General features: G+C 49.4%; 2 protein-coding genes across 2 annotated transcripts; both read left to right on the top strand.

The window, feature by feature from the left end:
* Nucleotides 1–550: 550 nt before the first annotated feature.
* HOXA13 (homeobox A13) lies at nt 551–2087 on the top strand. Its single transcript, XM_036378706.2, has 2 exons — nt 551–1223; nt 1843–2087. Exons 1-2 carry the CDS (start codon nt 551–553, stop codon nt 2085–2087), a joined length of 918 nt encoding a protein of 305 aa, XP_036234599.1.
* A 14786-nt stretch (nt 2088–16873) lies between these two features.
* Nucleotides 16874–19269, top strand: HOXA11 (homeobox A11). Its single transcript, XM_036406774.1, has 2 exons — nt 16874–17540; nt 19037–19269. Exons 1-2 carry the CDS (start codon nt 16874–16876, stop codon nt 19267–19269), a joined length of 900 nt encoding a protein of 299 aa, XP_036262667.1.
* The last annotated feature ends 285 nt before the right edge of the window (nt 19270–19554 follow it).

The raw sequence follows: 19554 nt of genomic DNA, 5'->3' as shown, positions 1-19554 counted from the left end.
AAGGGGTAGAAGGGGTGCGGCTCATCTTCCCCCCGAGACGAGGGGAGGCCTCCGGGCTTTCCGCGGCGCTCGGGGCGGGGAGGGCTCGAGGAAAGCGGCGCAAGGAGAAATCAGGCGGGGTGCCAAGGGGAGCCCCGCACCTCGGGGGGTGCGCCGCGGCAACAACGGGGCCAAGAAGCTCACGCCTCGGTGGCGAGGGAGGGCCGGAGGGAGGAAGGGAGGGAAGGAGAAGGGACGGGCGGCCCCCCCCCCCCCGCGGCGCCCTCGTCCCGCGCGGCGGCGGCGGCGGGACCGCGCCCGCACCCGTGCCCGCGCCCCGGGCCGGGACCCAGCCCCGCGCGCTGATTGCGTTATTTAATTATCTCCACTTTATTCCCTCAGATGTTTATCAGCTGCTTTGCATATCACGTGGGGGCGGGCGGGCCAATGAGGGCCGGCCTGGCGCGACGCTGGCGCGTCAGCCCTGGTCAAGTCCCGGAGATTGAGTATCTCTTTTTTCAGTCTTTGGGGCTTTTAAAAAAGAGCCACTAGTCTCAATGCGGAGCGGGCTATGACAGCCTCCGTGCTCCTCCACCCCCGCTGGATCGAGCCCGTCATGTTCCTCTACGACAACAGCCTGGATGAGATCAATAAGAACATGGACGGGTTTCACGCCGGCAGCAACTTCGCGGCGGCGGCGGCGGCCAACCCCTGCCGCAACCTGATGGCTCACCCCGCGCCCCTGGCCGCCCCCAGCGCCGCCGCCTACACCTCCAGCGAGGCCCCCGCCGCCGGCATGGCCGAGCCCACTGTCAAGCAGTGCAGCCCCTGCTCCGCCGCCGTGCAGAGCTCCTCCGGCGCCGCGCTGCCCTACGGCTACTTCGGCAGCGGCTACTACCCCTGTCGCATGACCCACCACAACGCCATCAAGTCCTGCGCCCAGCCCGCCTCCAGCTTCGCCGACAAGTACATGGACACCTCGGTCTCCGGCGAGGAGTTCACGTCGCGGGCCAAGGAGTTCGCCTTCTACCAGGGCTACGCCGCCGGGCCCTACCAGCCGGTGCCCGGCTATCTGGATATGCCCGTAGTGCCCGCCATCGGCGGCCCCGGCGAGCCGCGCCACGACCCCCTTCTCCCCATGGACAGCTACCAGCCTTGGGCCATCACGAACGGGTGGAACGGGCAAGTGTACTGCCCCAAGGAGCAGAGCCAGCCGCCTCACCTCTGGAAATCCACTCTCCCGGGTAATACACCTGCATGGCTCCCCCTGTCTCTTCTTTTCATCCTGCCCCGCTCGCCTCTCCCGGGTGTCCCGCCGGCAGGGCTCCGTGATAACCCGCCCCGGGCCGACCCTTCACCGTCCCGCCCGCCGTCCTCGGTCCCATCCCGCCCCGGTCCACACACGCCCCAGGACCGCTGGAACGGCACCGGTGCCGCCCCCTGCCCCCCGCCGGCGCACGGCGCATCCCGCCTCGCCTGGCCGGCCCCGGCGCCGGCCCCGGGAGAGGAAACAGCTGAAAAGGGCCGCGGGAAGGTCTGTGCTATTATTTTCCATAGACCACGAAGTACGCGAGCTGTGTAAATCTCTGTAGCCCCTCTCGATCCTTTCCAGAGTCCCTGGCCGAGCTCTGTGGGGTTTGTTATTATTTGTCTGTCTGACAGAAATGAGCCTTTCCCTGCCTAAAAGCTGCCTGCGGCGGCCAGGAGAGAGGAGTCCCCAATGCTGAGCCGGGCTTTAGTAGCTAAATCGGAGCGGGGCAGGCGGAGGAGTGTGCTCTAACCCTAGTCCTTGTATCTCTTGAAGATGTCCTAGCCGGTTCGAGCGATTTTCTAACTCTTCCCTGCACGCTTTTTCTGTTCCAGACGTCGTTTCTCATCCCTCGGATGCGAACTCGTACAGACGTGGAAGAAAGAAACGAGTGCCTTACACAAAGGTCCAGTTAAAAGAACTCGAAAGGGAATATGCTACAAATAAATTCATAACCAAAGACAAGAGGAGGAGGATATCGGCGACTACAAATCTATCAGAGAGACAGGTCACAATCTGGTTCCAAAACAGAAGGGTCAAAGAGAAAAAAGTGATCAACAAATTGAAGACTACCAGTTAATGGATTAAAAATGGAGAAGCAGCAATTCAAGAGTTTCAGAACTTTTTTTTTTTGTGTGTGTGTTCAGATTAAAGTAATTATTAATAATAATTAAACAGAGAAAAGACAATGAACCTCTTCTTTCAGAACAAGAGATCTGTATCTTTGGAATTATAGCCTTTCTTTCTCATTTTTTTCTTTTTTTTTCTTTTTTTTTTTTTTTTTTAATATTGCTGTAGCAAAATGGTGAAAACTGACAGTTCTCCTGAAATCCCAAACAGCCAGCCAGTATCACTGACAGACTGTACATCCCACAAGGCCAGCTCCGAGAGTTACACTTTCAATTAGACACGATTTTCTGAGAAACTTGTAAATACTTCTAGGACCCTGCTATTTGAAAGAAGACCCTTCGTGGCCACGATGCAAGAGCTGGTTAACGTGAGGAGGTCGATGTGGACACATGATCTGGTTTTCTTCCATTGCAATCCAAACTGTATGTTGAATGACTGCTCAGGTAAACCATAGTGAAACAATTACAATTACTGTATGTTTTTAAGCAATGCATTTTTTGTCAAAAAGTAATAATAAACCTCGAAGGTACTGAATAAGGATTTCAGAGACATCAGTAATGAAGGAAGTTCTGTGGAGGATCTGTCTTGATAGTAAATCTAAACATCACAATATAGTGAGGATAGAAAGGAAAATATTTGCTTGGAGATGTCTTTTGGTTTTATTTTTTGTTTTCCACAGATGAATTCTTGACATCTAAACTGGGGGTTTTTGTCTGTTTGGGGGTTTTAATTTTATTTTTTTTTCTCCTGCAGACCATACAATAGATACATTTTAAAGGACTTTGCCTATTTTAAACCTGAAATAATCTTCAATAATTAATATTCTAAGTCCCCGGAAATTTTTAATATTTGAATATTGGCATTTCTTTACAGTAGAAAAAAAAATGGCCTGGGAAAAAATACCCAAGAACTTCGAACTGAAATACATTTTTTCCCAGAAATATTTTGATTTATGTAATCTATATTTGATCTATAAGTAATTAGTTGTTTCTCCTTGTTTATTGTCTGTTATGAGGCCGCAGTAGAATGTTTAGGGATTCTTTTTACAGCACCTTTTAATCCAATCAGTTATTTCAACCAGCACATTATTTTGTTTTTATTCACTATAAGAAGCTATCTTGTAAATAAAAAAAAATCAGCGCACTGTGAAAATGTACTTATGCACCCTTTTTTTTATATATTTCTACTGAAAAAAATGAAAACCCATGACGTGTAGAAGTATAGTAGTATTAATACTGTTAATAAAATAGTCACTGTAATAAAACCTGAAAGAAACACTCTTTATTTTTTCCATTCCTACACACACTTAATAGAAAAAAAAAAACGTATCTGTCTTATAATTGTAATACTGTTGTCTTTCAGTATGTATCTCGTGTATAGATGGTGGATTTTGTTTTATTTTTCTTGGCGGTGTTTATCTGCGGGCAGGCACGCCTGATAACCAGCGTTCCTAAACTATAAATGTTTCGGTAATGTTAAACAGTGGTTTTGCAGCCGCGCTGGGGGACGGGGGGCGGAAGACCAGGATGATACGAGCGCAGCGCTGCAGCCCTCGCCGGGAAATGGAGGCCGGCGGCCGACCCCGGGGATGGGGGCGCGCTGCCCGGCCTGCCGATGCCTCCTCGGGGCAGTGGGGGGGCTGCGTGGCGATGACAGGACGGGGAAGGCCCGAAACCTTGACCTTGAGGGGAAAAAAGCCGATTTGTGACCTTGACTTTTGACAGCTCCCGGCGCCGGCGGCATCCGCGGGCCGACAGCGCCACCTCGTGGCCAGCGCGGGGCGGCGTCCGCACCTGGCCGCGCCCGCGCAGCATCCCGCGCCGGGAGCGCCGCTCCGCCCGCAGCGCCGTGAAAAATGTCCGTGTAAAATGCCTCTGGACGTGCGAGGCAGAGCGCGGAGCAGGCTGTGCCTCGCGTGCTCCCTCTGTCTCTGGCGGTGGCAGGGCAGCGGCGGCGCTGAGCCCGGCTGACACGGCGCCCAGCCGGTGCCCGGCCGAGGGATGCCTGCTGCCGTGCGAGGAGCCGCAGGCCGGCCGGCCGGGGTCGTGAGTGGAGGGAGACTTGGTCGGGCGCAAAGAGAAGTTTGCCTTAGCCGCCTGTCTCCTGCGGTGGTCTGTAGCTCTAATTAGAGCTATTGGGGAACCTTTACGGTACATTTAGAGGGTATCATATACCGCGCTCGCTGTGCGCTTCTAGCCTTACATTTCTGAAATTCAAAAGGACCCACCTCTGCAGGGATCAGCGCAGAGCGATTTCCGTCCCTCAGATCTGACTGTAAGGCATTTGTGCGATGGCTGACATGAAAACTACCTGCAGGAGCGGGATTTATTTTCCAGGAGGCTTTCGTGTCGGGGGCTTTGCCCAACATTCGGGATTTTAGCCTTCCCGCCGTGTGCGGCCGCGCAGGGGCTGTGAACCGCTGTGGTTTCTCGGGCTGCGAAGCCCTGTGGTTTCTCAGGCCGCGGGAAACCCGCGGCCGCGGAGCGTGGGAATTTTGGATGCATCCCTTCTGAGGCCAGTCAGGGAATTTCTGAGCGAGAAATCCCATCCTGCTGCGAAAATAGCCTAGGAGTGTCACATTATTGGCAGGCGGTTCCCAGAGCATGCAGTTCGGTTGTGCTTTGGGGTGACAGGGTGTCGGCCCCCTGTGACAAGCACCCGGCCTTCCAGTGGCCTGCGACACCGTGCGAGGGACCACGGGTAGAGATCCACGGGCACAGCCACATCCGTCCATGGCGGGCAGGGCCTTGGGCTGCCCACGGGCGTGGGGAACCATGGGGGAATAGTCTCCAGGGCCTCCGTGGTAGCCCCGCGGCCTGGGATTTTCAGCGGAGATGGAGCAGGCAGAAAACTCCGCGCTGGAGCTGTTGTAGCTGCGGGAAGCCCTGGTACCCTGCTCGAAGGTCTGGGCTGTGGGCTGGCGCCGGGGACCTGTCTCCCAGCGGCTGTACCTGCTGCCCACGGGCTGTCTGCCGCGGCTGCAGGCACCGGACAGCCGCCTTTCCACCCTCTACTTGCGACGTTTTCTGCTGAAGGAGAGAAATTGCCTGCAGAAGGCCACTAGTGAATTACACTTGTTCTTCCTCCGAGTGAATAATTTTGTTTATTTCGTTATATTTCCTAACCTGTGTAATTTCGCAGCCTGTGTAATTATTGCATGAGACGCCGCAAATTATATTTACTTCAGGTCGGAGTTGGAGGTGATACAGAGGACTGAATCCTGCTTACCTTAGTCAGGATCTTCTATTTTCAGACCTTGCCCCGGAGAGATACAATTCAGGGACGCCTTGAAAGTAGCCCACAATGAGAACATGGCCGACATGAGTATAATTGCAGTTTTTGGTTTTTTGTTTGTTTGTGGGATATATTTTTTAAATTTTGGTGTTTAGGGGGGGGGGGTGTTTTGGTTTTGTTTTTTAAGGTAACTTTATTCGGAGCTAGAGTTTAAAGATTATGTTTTCGCACTGAACTACCTACCGTTCAAATTTGCTAAGCGTTTCAAGACTGATTGTGGATTAGCGAATTTAAATTCCCACTACTGTTCAAATAGCTCAACCGCGTATATATTTCACAGGGTAAAAAGGGGAGCGTTTGACTCGCGATCGCTGGCAGGAGTAAGGTAACATTTTGGATCCGACCCCTGCTACCATGTAAGTCAGCATCGAGGCTCGAGGCTCTCGTAGGCTTTAGCAGGACGAGCAGGTCATGTTTCCCGGCCCCGCAGCGGAGAGTCCCCGTCAGGGAAGCAGGACCCCAGGCCAGCGACGGAGCCCTCCCCACCCCACCGGGGTGTCTCCCCCAAAGCCCGGGCGTGCGGCGGCCGCGGCGGAGGCTTCGCGCCCGGTCCCGCGGGGAGGCCGCTCCGAGCCGAGCCGCTGCCTCCTCCTCGGGCCCGGCTCGAGGCGCCTCTGGAGAAATATCCCACTGTGCGAGTGGCCGGACCAGGTGAGCAAAGACCTGAGAAAGCTCCGTGCCTCCCTCTCCAGGGCACCGAAAAGAGGGGAGCGGAGGTGGCCGTGGGAGCGCTCCGCGGCCATGCGGCGGCTCAGGGCACCAAGGCGGTGGTGTCTGCGGTTTCCGAGTCACGAAAGATTCGCCCTCCGCGGGCCTTGCGTGCACTCCTGCCCTCGCTTCCGTCGTCCCGCGTGTCCGCCTACCCACGGCTGCACCCACGCAGCCCCCCGCGCCTCCATCCCTCCATCTCCCTCCGTCCCTTAGCCGGGTAGATGCGGCCTCGGAGCGCGGGGGAGAGCGGGCATGTAGGTGTGTGTGTGTTCGTGTTATTTATTACCTTCATTTACCGTCCAAAAGCTGTTGGCACATACATTTTCAAGTACAAATTGCTGTTGTACTACATATTCCCCTCACACCAATCTGCCGCCAGAGTCCTAAAACACATCCCTAATACGTTTTACAAGTGAATATTATCACCAACGAAAATAATTAAGCAACGTGATACATTAATTCACGACCTCCGTCCTTGCACACGATTCGAAGATAATTATTATTTATATTCCCCGCGTTACGGAGAGTGTTTTAAAATGGTGGTAGGGAACTCACTGTGACTGGATTGCTGTGTAGAGTTACGGGTGCAAGGAGTTTTATGTGCAAACGTTAAGAAAATATGCCGGAAGAAGGATTTGGAAGGAAAAGGAACACAAAATTGAAAAACAAAATGTATGTAAACATAGTACAGTCTTTTATTTTCTCAGCTTCCCTTGAGTCACGAATGTTAGGTATAATATTTTAGCAAATGTGGAGAGAGATTCAAGGGACAGAGGATGGAAGCTATTGCTATTACTGTATATTTAGTGTATTTATCAGAGCACTAATATCAGAGCACCATTTCTTTCCTAGCGCAAAATGCGCAATATAATTAAAGACAAAAAAAAAAAAAAGTTCAGTTCCACTTCAATCTCCACGTAGTTCACTTTCAGTCTTGGATTTAGAGACATACATTTTAATTCCCAGTGTCTGGAAATGTTAGTTTATAATCGCCTGATTCTTGGCGTCGTGGGTCTCTCAGTTTTCCCATGAGCAGAAAATGTCCTTATGTCTTTGACGCGGACAGACAGGTATAACAAATGTTACACTTTTTCCCGCCCAGCGAATTATCAGGTATTTCATCTATCCCCGCCTAGAGCACTTGGCAGTAGCAAAGGTGGTTTGCTATGGGAAATAAACCTTGACAGGAGCATATTTCCGAAAAAGAATAACTCTAAATCTAATTTTTTTTTCGGCTGCCTTTTGCTCAGAAAGATTCCCGTTTTAAATATCCCAGAATGTTGTCCTCAATATTGAAATGTTAGGAAAATCGCCTGTTACTTCCAGAAGAAACGAGTTTATACATATAAAAATAAATATATGTCTGAGAGAACGGGTAAGAATCTCGGCCTCTAGCCTATACATTAAAAATATCGACGGCGTAAATAAAATCCCATTCCTGGTGCATTTCAGCATTCTCCGTGGGCAGCATTAGCAATAAAATCAAGACAGCGTTTAATACAAAAAAAAATATTGGCAGGCGCTAAAAGGCCGTTTGTCGCCATTCATAACATTTAGATGCGTTTCAATGCACTTTCATGAGGATCTGAAGAGATGTCCTTGCGCACTCTCGGCCCTTAAAGGAGTCCAAAAAGAAGAGGGGGAGTGAACCAGGGGTGGCTTTGCCGGGCGGGCCGGGGGCAATGTGGGGCGGTGGGTGCCGGTGCGCCCCGGCCGCGTCCGCAGGGGTCCGGCCGCGGGTGTTCCGGCCACGCCGTGAGCCTTTCCCTGCCCCCTGGGCCCCCTCCCCCTTGAATGCAGTTGATTCATGAACTAGGGTACGAAATGCTAATGTTCATTAAGTCTATCCTCCTCCTTCCTCCCTTCGGCCTCCTTCCCGCCCCCGCACCCCCCAAAAATTTTTTTTTCTCTCCAGTGAATAGCTTCAACATGGCGTACTGCAAGGCAGAAGCTTTGCCCGTTCCTAGATCTGAACTGTGATTAAACATCCCCAAAGAGAGCATCTCTCTTCCTCCCGCCGCTTCCCCCTCCCTTCCCTCCCCTTAGCGTAAAGCGCCCTCTTCTACGTAGGAAAGGTCAAGTCCTACAACGCACAACCCACGGTCATTACTGTACTGTGACCCGGGGTGTACTGGGGAGGAACGGCCGGGTGTCTCGTGATCAAAAACACTGGGACTTTTTCTCTTTTTTTTTTTCTTTTTTTTTTTTTTTTTTTTTATTTCTCCTACTCGTGCGATGGGAATCCGTGGAATTAGACAGCATTTTAGCCTGCTGCAACCACCTTGTGTTCAAATCGCCATCGGAAATCCTAAGGGACCAGGAGAGAAACAGAGAAAGGGGGAGAGAGAGAGAGGGCGGGGGGGGGGAAGAGAGAGAGAGGGGGGAAAAATAGCCATAATAGTAGTAGTAATAATAATAGCAATAATCGTCATTAGCCTGTGATATCGCTGCATTTTGCCTGAAGCTGGCAGGAAGGACGATGTGCCCCCGTGGCTAGATTTCTCTCCATCTAAAGGCAAACCAACAACAACTAGAACAAAAAAAAAATAAACCCCCACATCAACAGCAGCCCAAGACACTGAAAAATCGAGAAGAAATGTTTGGTGGACCGTGTATATTTAATCTGTAAGAGAGGAAACCAAAAAATATGCAATCCATCCTCACTGAACTGGAGATCTACAGCCCAGCGCGGGATCCTAACTGTCAGTCTCCGTGGGGATATATTTTTGCGCAGGCGAGAGACTTCTGGATGCTGGGGTAAGATTTTCGTGCTCTTCCTGGAGGCGGCTCAATGTTTCTCCTCTCTCCCTGCTCGGTGGTGAACTAAGCAAACAAGCCAACAGCAAACACCCACCCGGTCCCCTCGCAAAAAGCCCCCTGCATGACTGCAGCGAAGTCATTCGGGAGGCCTTTGTGGAGAGTTTCCCAGGCCCCTGCTCTCCCCCCCAGCCCACCCACCCGCCCCACTCCGCTTCTCCCACGGTGTATGAGGCCGAAGTGCCGCTTCTCCTGCGGGGACCTGGGGGCAGGCGGCTGCCTGAGCTGATGCTAATAGAGCCGAAAGTAGAAAAAGTGAGACTATTTCTCCTAGCTTGGGTGCCGGCTCCACCTTCCCCAGGGATGCTGCTTTCCTCTCTAGCATAGGTGGGAAGCAAAAAGGTCTCCTGGCAGGAAAGCGAGCCAGGAGAGGCTGGGGTCAGAGCCCAGGACGAGAGCAGACTGGCAGATAGAGCTGCTGGTTGTTTGGCTTTGTGCAGCGCCGTGTTGTACTGCAGGGCTGGGTCAGGCTGCATGGAAAAGCGTCTCCTGGTTTTTATCCCCGGTTGTTTTATTCCCGTGTACTTGCCTCTGAAATTATTTTAATCATTCAAGTGCCGGGGAGGAGGGTGGACGGCTGTGTGTGGAAGAAATATGGGGAAGGATGTTTAACCGGTCTGCTTTTCGCCATTGTTTGTGTGTATCTAGAGAGAAAAATGCCAGCCGGGCATTGTAACCTGTCAGTTTTAATTAATCTGAATTTCGTCGTAATCGCCTTGATTTGAACGCACTAAGCAAATTGCTTTCATTTATTCCTGATCGTATAAAACGACCTATATGGTCGGCTTGGGTGAGGAGTAATGGAAAAGAGGGTTATTTCTATCCTGGCTTCGAAATGCCTTCGGGTAGACAAAAAAAAAAAAAAAAAGGAAAAAATGTGGTTTTTGATATTTTGATACTAAGCAATCTTGCATGGACTTCGTCTCCAGGTAGTGGCTGGTTTACGTTTAAATATGTGAGGATTTCTAAATACTGTGCTGTATGACCACTTGATGGAAAAAATAAAACCGAAAGAGAAAGAACGATTAACACCCGCACTTCGCCTGGTCCCATTCTGGATGTTCTGCCCAAATTCACCCGGGCTCTGCTGCAATGCGGATCTGTCATGCTTACGAGACACGATTTCTGAAAGGACTGCTATTAGTATCATCATTTGTTGAAAAGTCGGGAAAGGGAAACAAGCGGGACAGTGAGCGGGCTTCCACCCGGGCATAGGCAAGAGCAGCCATATTAGGCTTAGAGGAAGAGCTGTTTTTATGGGTATCTTTGCTTTACGTATGAGAGAGGAGACAAGAAACGATCCTTACGAGCTGGCTGAGTTGTACATGGGCATATGATCGCATCCTAAATTGCAGCACGTACTTTGGGCTCGTGTTATACAAATAGCTTCCTATAAAAGTTACACAAGTACAGGTACCTTAATTATAATACAGTTCTGAGAGTCCATCAAAATATGAAGTTGGAGCTTTGAAGTCGTTGATTTGACAGTCCCGCTATAGTGATACTTCCTGTACCCGCCCCCTAAAGCAAGCATCGATGAAGAAATGTCTTTAGTTCGGTGGGTTTCACGATATGTGAATAAGGCTCTCCTATAAAGTTAGCAGTGGTACAGTAAAATCTGATGTGTTTCTTGGCGAGTTGGGAAAAATAATTAAATAAAAAAATGAAATACCTTTATAAATCATTGTTAAAATTTAATGTGCATTAGAGAGAACCTTATATCCTATAAAATTCAATTTAGCTTAGAATCCCAGTCAATTACCTCGACGTGAATTTCTGTGGCATAATGTGGATCTCGGCATCTCAGAAACAGTCCAGCTACGACAGGCTGGTCTCGGTATTGAGGCATTTCACTTTCGGCAGCTTTCTGGACTTAATCTAGAGGGTACATTATATATCTCATAGCTCTTGTGCATTGTTTATATCCTGAATTGGTAGACAGAAAATGCTCGTTTGCCAGAGGCAACGCGATAGGATTATTTTTTCCTCTCAGTGAATATATTTCCTGGATTAACAAATCTAAGGTCAAGTTCAAGGCATCGATTCTAGCAATACTTTTAAATGTAAGTCGACACGGCAATGTTTTGGCAGACTTTTTTTTTTTTTTTTTTTTTTTAATTGCGTAGAGTAAAGCGGCACTCTCGGTTGCGGGTGAACTTTGCATGGGAACATCGCCTGCGATATGGCCGTCCGAAGGGATAACTGTCGATTACTAGCACCTCTCTTTCAAGGGATCACTGGGGATGTTCCCCTAAACCGCTCTGCTTAATTCTTCATGAAATACATTGACTCGAAAGGGGACTGGTACCTGCTTGCTACAAACGGTGCTAACGACACGGCGCTTTGTGGGTCTGGGTGGGAGTGGGTGGAAAGTGCCTGCTCTTCTGTACTGGCGCATTATAACCAACGAAATTTGCTTTCGCACCAGTTTAGAGCCCGCCGCTGGCTCTAGACACCCCTCTCCCGCAGACCAAGTTTGCTAGAAGTCTCTTGCACCTGTATCTGGATGAACGGGGGGGGAAATAAGTGACTGTGTGTATGTTTTCTTGTGCTGGGAGAGCCTCCGAGAGTGTTCAGGGGGAGAAAAAGAGACATTTATAGAAGCATCGTCAGTCAATCAATTTCTAGTATACTAGTTGGTCTGAGAAAATCTCTTCTTGCGACCGTCTGATTGCCAAACCCCCCAGCATTGTCTTTCAGGACTAGGCTCCGAGCATTAAATGTAAACATTTTAGAGGTGTTGAGAGTCCCGAGACCCCGGAGCTCTGGACTGGGAGACCGGGGGGTGAGGAGACACGACATTGTGAGAGACTCCCCGCGCGTTGGGAAGGCGCCGGGAGGCTGTCAGAACAGCAAATCGTTCGTCTGCTGGTGAGCAAGAGAATAGCTGCCGAAACACGAAGCTTTCTCTCTAGAAGTAGCTTCCTCTCCTGAAAAAAAGCGCGCAATATTTCGGCTACTTGCTGCTATCAGAGTTAGAGAGCCCTCAGATGTTCTTCAGCTCAAAGGGATGCAAAATATCATGATTGGTGGCCAACAACGAGTATATCTCTGTAGGTCCGTAGTCGTTTAATCCTAAAATTCAAACTAGACGGGAAGCTTGGTAGGAAAAAAACCCCAATCACCCTCTTAATTTCAGCAACTTAAAAAGACAGAGAGGGTGACAGAGGAAAGGAAAGGATTTTGCTAATTGATATTAAAAATGAATCTAAAGTATTCTAGCCCAGATGAGTGTAGCCTTTTGAGGTGTTCAAGCCTCTGAAATAATGTAATGTGGTAAAAATAAAAAAATAAAAAGGTCAGAATTACACCGAATCCCGTTTACATCTGCTCATTCTCTTTACACGTATTCTGCAGTTTCCTAGCAAAATCACAACCATGCCGCCTCACATTTTGGAAAATAAATAGCCATGTCACAGTACGAGGCTTCCATCTCATCAATATATACACATATACAAATACATACAAGAATTCACCTATTATTTAAATTATTTAGCTAACTGTTGTAGCACTTCATTCTATTGCAATCTTACGGAAACATATTTAGTTAAAAAAAAAAGAAAAAAGAAAAAAAAAGTGTACCTATAGCTCCTTTCTATAACAGACAAAACGGCAAACAGAAAAGAAATGCCTTTAAGAACTTCTGAGCCCGAGATATTTAAAATCCAAATAATTAGTAGGTTTTTCTGAAGCTGCATTCCTGGCAAATTTTGCGACGAATTATCGCCTTGTGCCCCTATTTGCATTGGTAAAGGTGGAAAGACGGGTGCGCTTTTTTTTTGTTGGCAGCGACATTTCAAATTCCCTTATGCTACGCTTTTCTAATAAGCCTTTGTAGACTGTAATCAACCCTCAGTTTTACAAAACACTGCCCTAACTCCTTATATATTTTCTCCTGCTCGAGTGGTAATACCCCTCACCCTCCCTGTGCGAGAGAAGCAGCAGAGATTGAAGCCAGCGATCATGTAATATTTTAATTAGCTCCTCTTGACGCAAATTCCTTCTAGCACACGTTCCTCCTGTTAATTAGAGGCACCCACCCTACTGGCAAGGTAAATGGTCGGCTTCAAATATTTTCCAAGCAAAGCCTGGTACAAAAAGACAACAATTTAGATACAATAGAACTTGACCTTTTGGAGAAGCAGTAGTGAGTTAAACAGTTCCCCTTGCACACCATCTGTATATGTAAAAGCTAGACTATCGAGGCGTCCTAGTTCTGTTTATATTCCTCCAAAGAAGAAGAGATATAGCTTTTTTCTCCTCCCTTTGTTTAGCTTAGCTATGGGTAAGAGTCTCCCCACCTCTTGGCCACGCTTCTCCTTTGCAAAACCGTCCTGCAGCAGAGGTTCCAAATTCAGAGCGGTTTTACCCTCTCTAATCCGGTCGAAATACATGGGAAGGCGTAACGAATGCATTTTGCTTCTCCAAACGAAATGCCTGCCTTTGTTTATGTTGTTCTCAGTGAGGTTAGCGAGGGGAAAGCTCGGTTTTCCCCCTTCCTCAACGCGGAAGTCCCAATTACTGTATTAAAAGAGCAATTCAACATTAGACCAAATAATCAACATTGATAATTGTGCTGAACACAGCAACTTAACAGCAGGCTCCCTGCAATTACCCACACATTCCGGGACTTTAGGCGTACATTATCTCTTGTTTCACTTAACAGCAAATAAAGCAGAGAACAGCCTGTGCCTTGGGTGTCTACTCGCTCCCAGACGAGCTGTGCCCCCCTCGGTTTTCCCCATCGCCCTTCCCGCTTGCTGTGCAGGCGGCACCCGGAGGCGTTTTGGGGTCCCCCTGCGTTACAAACCCGCTTGAAGAGAAATAGGCTGCTCGCTTTGGAGAGGTGGGGGAGAGAGCCCGAGCGATTCAAAAGCAGGCATCGGGGCTGCACGTGTGCATGCTGTGCAAGCACATATATGCCCAGACACACGCACACCCACGCACACACACACTCCTATTTCCAGTTGCCTTCTCGCTCTTCTTGCCTTAATTTCCCTTTGTTTCCCAGAGGCAGCTCCGACCTCTGGCACGGCGGAGCCTCGCACGGCGCCGCAGCCCCCGCTGCAGAGAGGAGCGGCAAAGAGCCCCATACAAACCTGTGCCAGCTCTGCTCCCCATTTCTAGCCCCAAGGTTTGAAATTTATTGAAATGCAAGAGGGCGGCTGCAGTGAGTCCGAGGAGGTGGCGTCCCGCGATTAAGTGTTGGGCAGCTCTGTCATGTCTGCTCTGGCACAAGCTGAAGTTGACTGCCAAAGTGCTATAAAACCGCAGGTCAGTCTAGAACTGTTTTCGGTTCCCCTAGACGCGCCGTGTTCAATTATAGCCTTAAAAGCCCTAATACAAGTGCAAGAATTTGTTTGCCATCACACAGAGGCGGGGCGAGGCTCGGCAATGGTGGCGCCTTTGTTATCTCAAAGTCACTGAAATCCTTATACATTCCTTTTTGTTCGAAGGGAGGAGTGTCTGCGTGTGTGCAGGGTGTGGGGAGAGGTTTTCATCGACGGAATTGAACGGTGCGGGTGTACAGGGAAAATAACCAATGCTCGGACACCAAAAGAGGGTTTCCGACCCCCCAGTCCACTCCACCCACCACCCCACCACGACCACCCCCTGCAAAAAAAAAGGGGGGAAAGTAAATGCGAGCAAAATTACAGCGTTAAGGAAAAAGCCAACCAGAGCTCTGGCACACCCCTCCCCACCTCAAGTTAAAAAAAAAAAAAAAATTAAGAGGGAGAGAGAGGGAAAAGCCCCCAAACCTTTTTACAATCCCTAAACGACATTGCAGTCTTCTGCTAGCGGTTTTGACGACATGCAATCTCTTTCCATCCACTTTCTAGCAAATATGTCAAGCTGGAAGATTAATTCATTAATTTCAAGTTCAGCTCACAGACGTGCAGTAAGCATAAGAAGTTCTTGCAGCAAACCAAAATAAAGAGTTCATTACAGGGATACGTCCGGAGCATGTGATTTGTGAAGGGTAACCCTTGTAAAATAAGAAAAAGGCATATAAACATTAATGCTAATAAATTAGTTTACTCCACTACAAAGTAATTACTTGATAATCTTGAATTTACAGCTTGAATTCAAACGCAATAGTTAACTATAATGTAGGGGAAATACATAATGAGAATATTTTCTCTCTGCATAACATGATTAGATTTGTTATTGAGTCGGTTACGATAAGCCAAGCAATAAATAAACAAATCGATGTTGACATTTAAATACCGAGGATCTCCAGAATTTAGTAGAGAACTTTCTCCGGATATATAAATACTTCCACAGCACTGCAGAGGAAGAGGGGGGGGAAATCCAAATATTATTTCCCTAACATTTTCGTTTCCCTTCCACTAGCCTCCCAAGTCCACGGAGGCATGGATCTTGAACTACGTCTGATTCCCTAAGAGTACCGACTTCACAATAGCCGTTTGCCATCCTGTTTTTCTATTTTGATAAAATCCAGTCGGAACTAAAATATTTCTTTTCTGAAATCGAGCATCAGAAGAGCAAAAAAAATACTTTTTCCGAGAGCTTAGGGATGTCCGTGCCTCAAAAGGTGCTGTATTCTTTGGCGTATTTCTGTGTTTTCTTTGGCTCTGCTCATTCGGAGGGGTGTGCATTTTTATTGGCAGAAAAAGTACTTTTTCGTCTCTGCCCTGTACAATCCGCTTTCTATATCATCCCTTTCATGCAACAATAGTAAAAGTTTAACCAGGTTTTTAAAATAGGTCTCCCTGGGTGTCAGCCTTCAGCGACGACACAAAGCTAAAAGGAAAGTATCTCGGTACGGCGAGTTTGTTCCTACGGGTTAACAGTATGTCAAATAATTTTAACTAGGCTTCTGGCAATTAAACTCGGAGTATTTGTCAAGCTGGGGTAGCCCAATATCCACTGGTTTTTCAAGCATTTAGTTGCAGAGTTGAGGCGGAGAGATCAGCAAACAGTCTTTAGCTCCGTGGTCTGCACTTTAAAGGGCTTGCTGGCTTTCTGGCGTTGCGACTGAGGCAAGGGATGATTTGGAGAGGGTGAGGAGGGGAAACCTGCGTCCCGGGCACCCGACATTGTTAACTACCTCCAGTAAAGCTTGGCTGAAGCCGCGCGGGGTATTTGAGGTTAATATGTAAGTAAGGGAAGGAAGACACTAAGCGCTTCGGAAGTGAACATGAATGCAAGCATGTAATCTATTCACCATGAAAATCAGTAAAGACTTGACCCTGGCACATTCTTCCTCGTAAGGTTTCCAGAAAAACCCTGAAGAGTGAGGGCTGTTTTCTTTTTTTTTTTTTTTTTTTTTTTTTTGGTGGGGAGGAGGGAAAGCTCAAACCGATTAAAAAAAAAAAAGGAGAAAAAATAAAAAGAAAAAAAAAAAAAGAGACGTTTTCTTCAGGAGCGTTTTCCTCCTCCTCCTCGTAAGCAGCTTTCCACAAGAAAGCGTGCGTGCATCCCTACTACGGTGCCCTCCTTCTCGGAGCCTGCCAGCGAGCCGCCGAACGCCCCAGCAAGCCCACAAACAAACAGAAAGGTCTCACCTAACCCTGGGGGGAATTGATAAGCCTCTCTGCTCCAGAGCCAGAGGGTGCCAGGGCCCGGGCGGCTAAGTCTGGGGCAGTGGCAGGGCGGCTGTGTGTCCCCCCGGGCTCCCCCCCGGCCAACCTGCGCTCGGCTCGCCCCTGGGCGCTGGCGACGAGCTGTTGCTTTCCCCCGCGACGGCCACAAAGGGAGCGGGGCCCGGGCCCGCCGCTCGTCAATGTCAACGTCGGGCCACGTGACCGCACCTCCCTGCCGCCGCCGGGAGAGCTCTCCACGTCAGCCTACGTCTCCCCATCCCTTACTTCACGGATCCGCTTCAAAGGGGCAGCTGCGTTAGAGAATCATGTTAAGCTCAGCTAATGCGGAGAAGCCGAGGTAGCCCTAATGATGGATTTTGATGAGCGTGTTCCTTGTTCCTCTAACATGTATTTGCCAAGTTGTACTTACTACGTCTCGGGTCCTGATTTTTCCAGCCTCCCTTCTTTTTTGCCCCAAACCCCGTCTTCTCGCCCTATGACATACTCCTACTCCTCCAACCTACCCCAGGTCCAACCTGTGAGAGAAGTTACCTTCAGGGAATATGCCATTGATCCCTCCAGTAAATGGCACCCCAGGAACAATCTGCCCCACTGCTACTCCGCAGAGGAGATCATGCACAGAGACTGCCTGCCTGCCACCAACACTGCTAGCATGGGCGAGATGTTCGGCAAAAACACAGCTAACGTCTACCACCCCAGCACCAACGTCTCCTCCAATTTCTATAGCACAGTGGGCAGGAACGGGGTCCTGCCCCAGGCTTTCGACCAATTTTTCGAGACGGCTTATGGCACGGCGGAAAACCTGGCCTCGGCGGACTACCCGGTAGACAAGAGTGGCGAGAAGGCGCCCGCGGCCGCCGGGGCGGCGGCGGCGGCGGCAACTTCAAGTTCGGAGGGCGGCTGCGGCAGGGCGGCGGCGACGGCGGCGGAGAAGGAGAGGAGGAGGCGGCCGGAGAGCAGCAGCAGCCCCGAGTCATCTTCCGGCAACAATGAGGAGAAATCCGGCAGTTCCAGTACGTATAAAGGCAGCGCCGGAGCGCTTTTAGGAAAGGCAGCTTGAAATCTAGCGCACCGCCGCTGTTAAATTTTTATATGCTGTTTTATAAGCATATAAGGTTTATGAAGGGCCTTTAGATTTCCCCCAACAAAACTTTGTTATAAAAGGCGAGATCACGTGTTTAGTGCTGAAATTGGCCGTGAAATACCCACCGGGCAATGGATGCCTAATTTTTTTTTTCCTTTTTCTTCTCCTTTTTTTTTTTCTTTTTTTCTGCTTTTTAAAAAAAAAAAAATAAAAAACCAGTTCCGTGGTCAGCTCTTGCAAATATAATAACGTTAGTTCTGTGCCTGTAAATTCGGCAAAAAAGGAGTTCCTGACTCCTTTGATATCAATGTAATCCAGTGATTTTATAAAAGCCATGTGTTGCACCAGAAGTCTAGTTAGGAGCTGAATTCAAAGCCCTCGCCGTTTTAACGATTGCGCTAGAATAGCGTTTAACAGATAAAGTAGCCGCCTGAACTGTAGCAATATATTAAAAGAAGCAAATTAACCTAAAGCTGGCCTTTTTGTCTAAAGGAAGCCATTTTACTAAGGCACTGTGGCAATTACGTGTTGCCTTCTGTCCAACAGTTTGTTACTTACAATTGTTATTCAATCTGTCAAAGTCTGATTTTTTTATGTGGGCTTTTTAAAAGGCAAAGCTAGTATACGGCCGGGGGAAAAAAATACCTCGACAATGAACTGTACCAGAAAAGGAAGTTTTTAAAGGGATAGCAGCTACGTTTAATGTAAAGAGCTCCTGAACCTTGAAACCTTTTATATTCTGCTTAATGAACTTTAAAACCGTAATGGCTAATCGAGAGGAGAATACCTCGATGCGGTGGAGAACGTGCTTGAAAATAGCCGGCTAGGGGGAGAGGGAGACGCCTCAGCCTTGGGCTCAGGGGTTTTTCCTCTGCTCGGGACGTAGGGACGGGATTAGGCCGGGCAACGAGGGCGAGATCCAAGCGGGCAGGGGCTCGGGGAGGGCTGGGCGCGGGCCCCCCCTCCCGCTGCAGCGCTGCCCGCTGCAGGCAGCCAGGTGATGGCTGCTCCCTGGGCAGCTCCGCGTGCGGGGTGGCGCCCGGCCGAGCAGCCGACAAAGGCTTTCCTCCGGCTCGTGAAATCCGCGAGAACCCCCCGCCACCGCTCTTTCCTCCAGCTGCCCTCCCCGCGGAGGAAGCGAGGCCGGATCCCCGCTCTCGGCGGGGGTTTCGCCCTGCGCGCTGCCCGGGGCCGCGGCGCCGCAGGGGCCGGGCTGTGCCGGCGGGTCCCGGGCCCGGCCGCACGCACCCGCCAAGGCGGAGGGCTGGCGCCAAGCCCCAGACCCACCAACTCCGACCCCGGAGCGGGCAAACCGCGTCTTTTCCACGTTAACGTGCTTTCCCTGAGAGTACCCCCGTCCCTCCTCAGCCCCCGCCGCCGGCCACCGCCGGGTCTCAAGTGTTTCTGCCTTTTTTCGCTCCACAGGTGGACAACGTACCCGTAAAAAGAGATGCCCATACACCAAATACCAGATTAGAGAGTTAGAAAGGGAATTCTTCTTCAGTGTCTACATAAACAAAGAGAAACGCCTCCAGCTCTCCCGAATGCTCAATCTGACCGACCGTCAAGTCAAAATATGGTTTCAGAACAGAAGAATGAAAGAAAAAAAAATTAACAGGGACCGATTACAATATTACTCAGCTAATCCACTACTTTAAAACTCATAGCGTTTTTCAAGACGAGATTAAATTCAGATTTCGCCCTTGACAAGGTCAAGCCACGGGGTTACGTGGAGGAAGGAGGTGTGTATCTGACGGGACTAGAAGAATCTAAGGTTTTACACACACGTAAACCTTCTCTGGAACTGCGATGATGATTTTTTTTATATATGTATTTACATATCAACTGGAATCGATTTGATTTTGACACACATGGGATCCATTTCTAAACGTGCACGTCACCTCTGAGTGCAAAATCCATACCTCTTACCTTTCCAGGCACTG

This window comes from Molothrus ater, chromosome 1 (assembly GCF_012460135.2).
Source record: "Molothrus ater isolate BHLD 08-10-18 breed brown headed cowbird chromosome 1, BPBGC_Mater_1.1, whole genome shotgun sequence".
Lineage (NCBI taxonomy): Eukaryota > Metazoa > Chordata > Aves > Passeriformes > Icteridae > Molothrus > Molothrus ater.
Note: the sequence above shows the minus strand (reverse complement) of the source record. Positions and strands in the feature narration are given on the sequence as shown.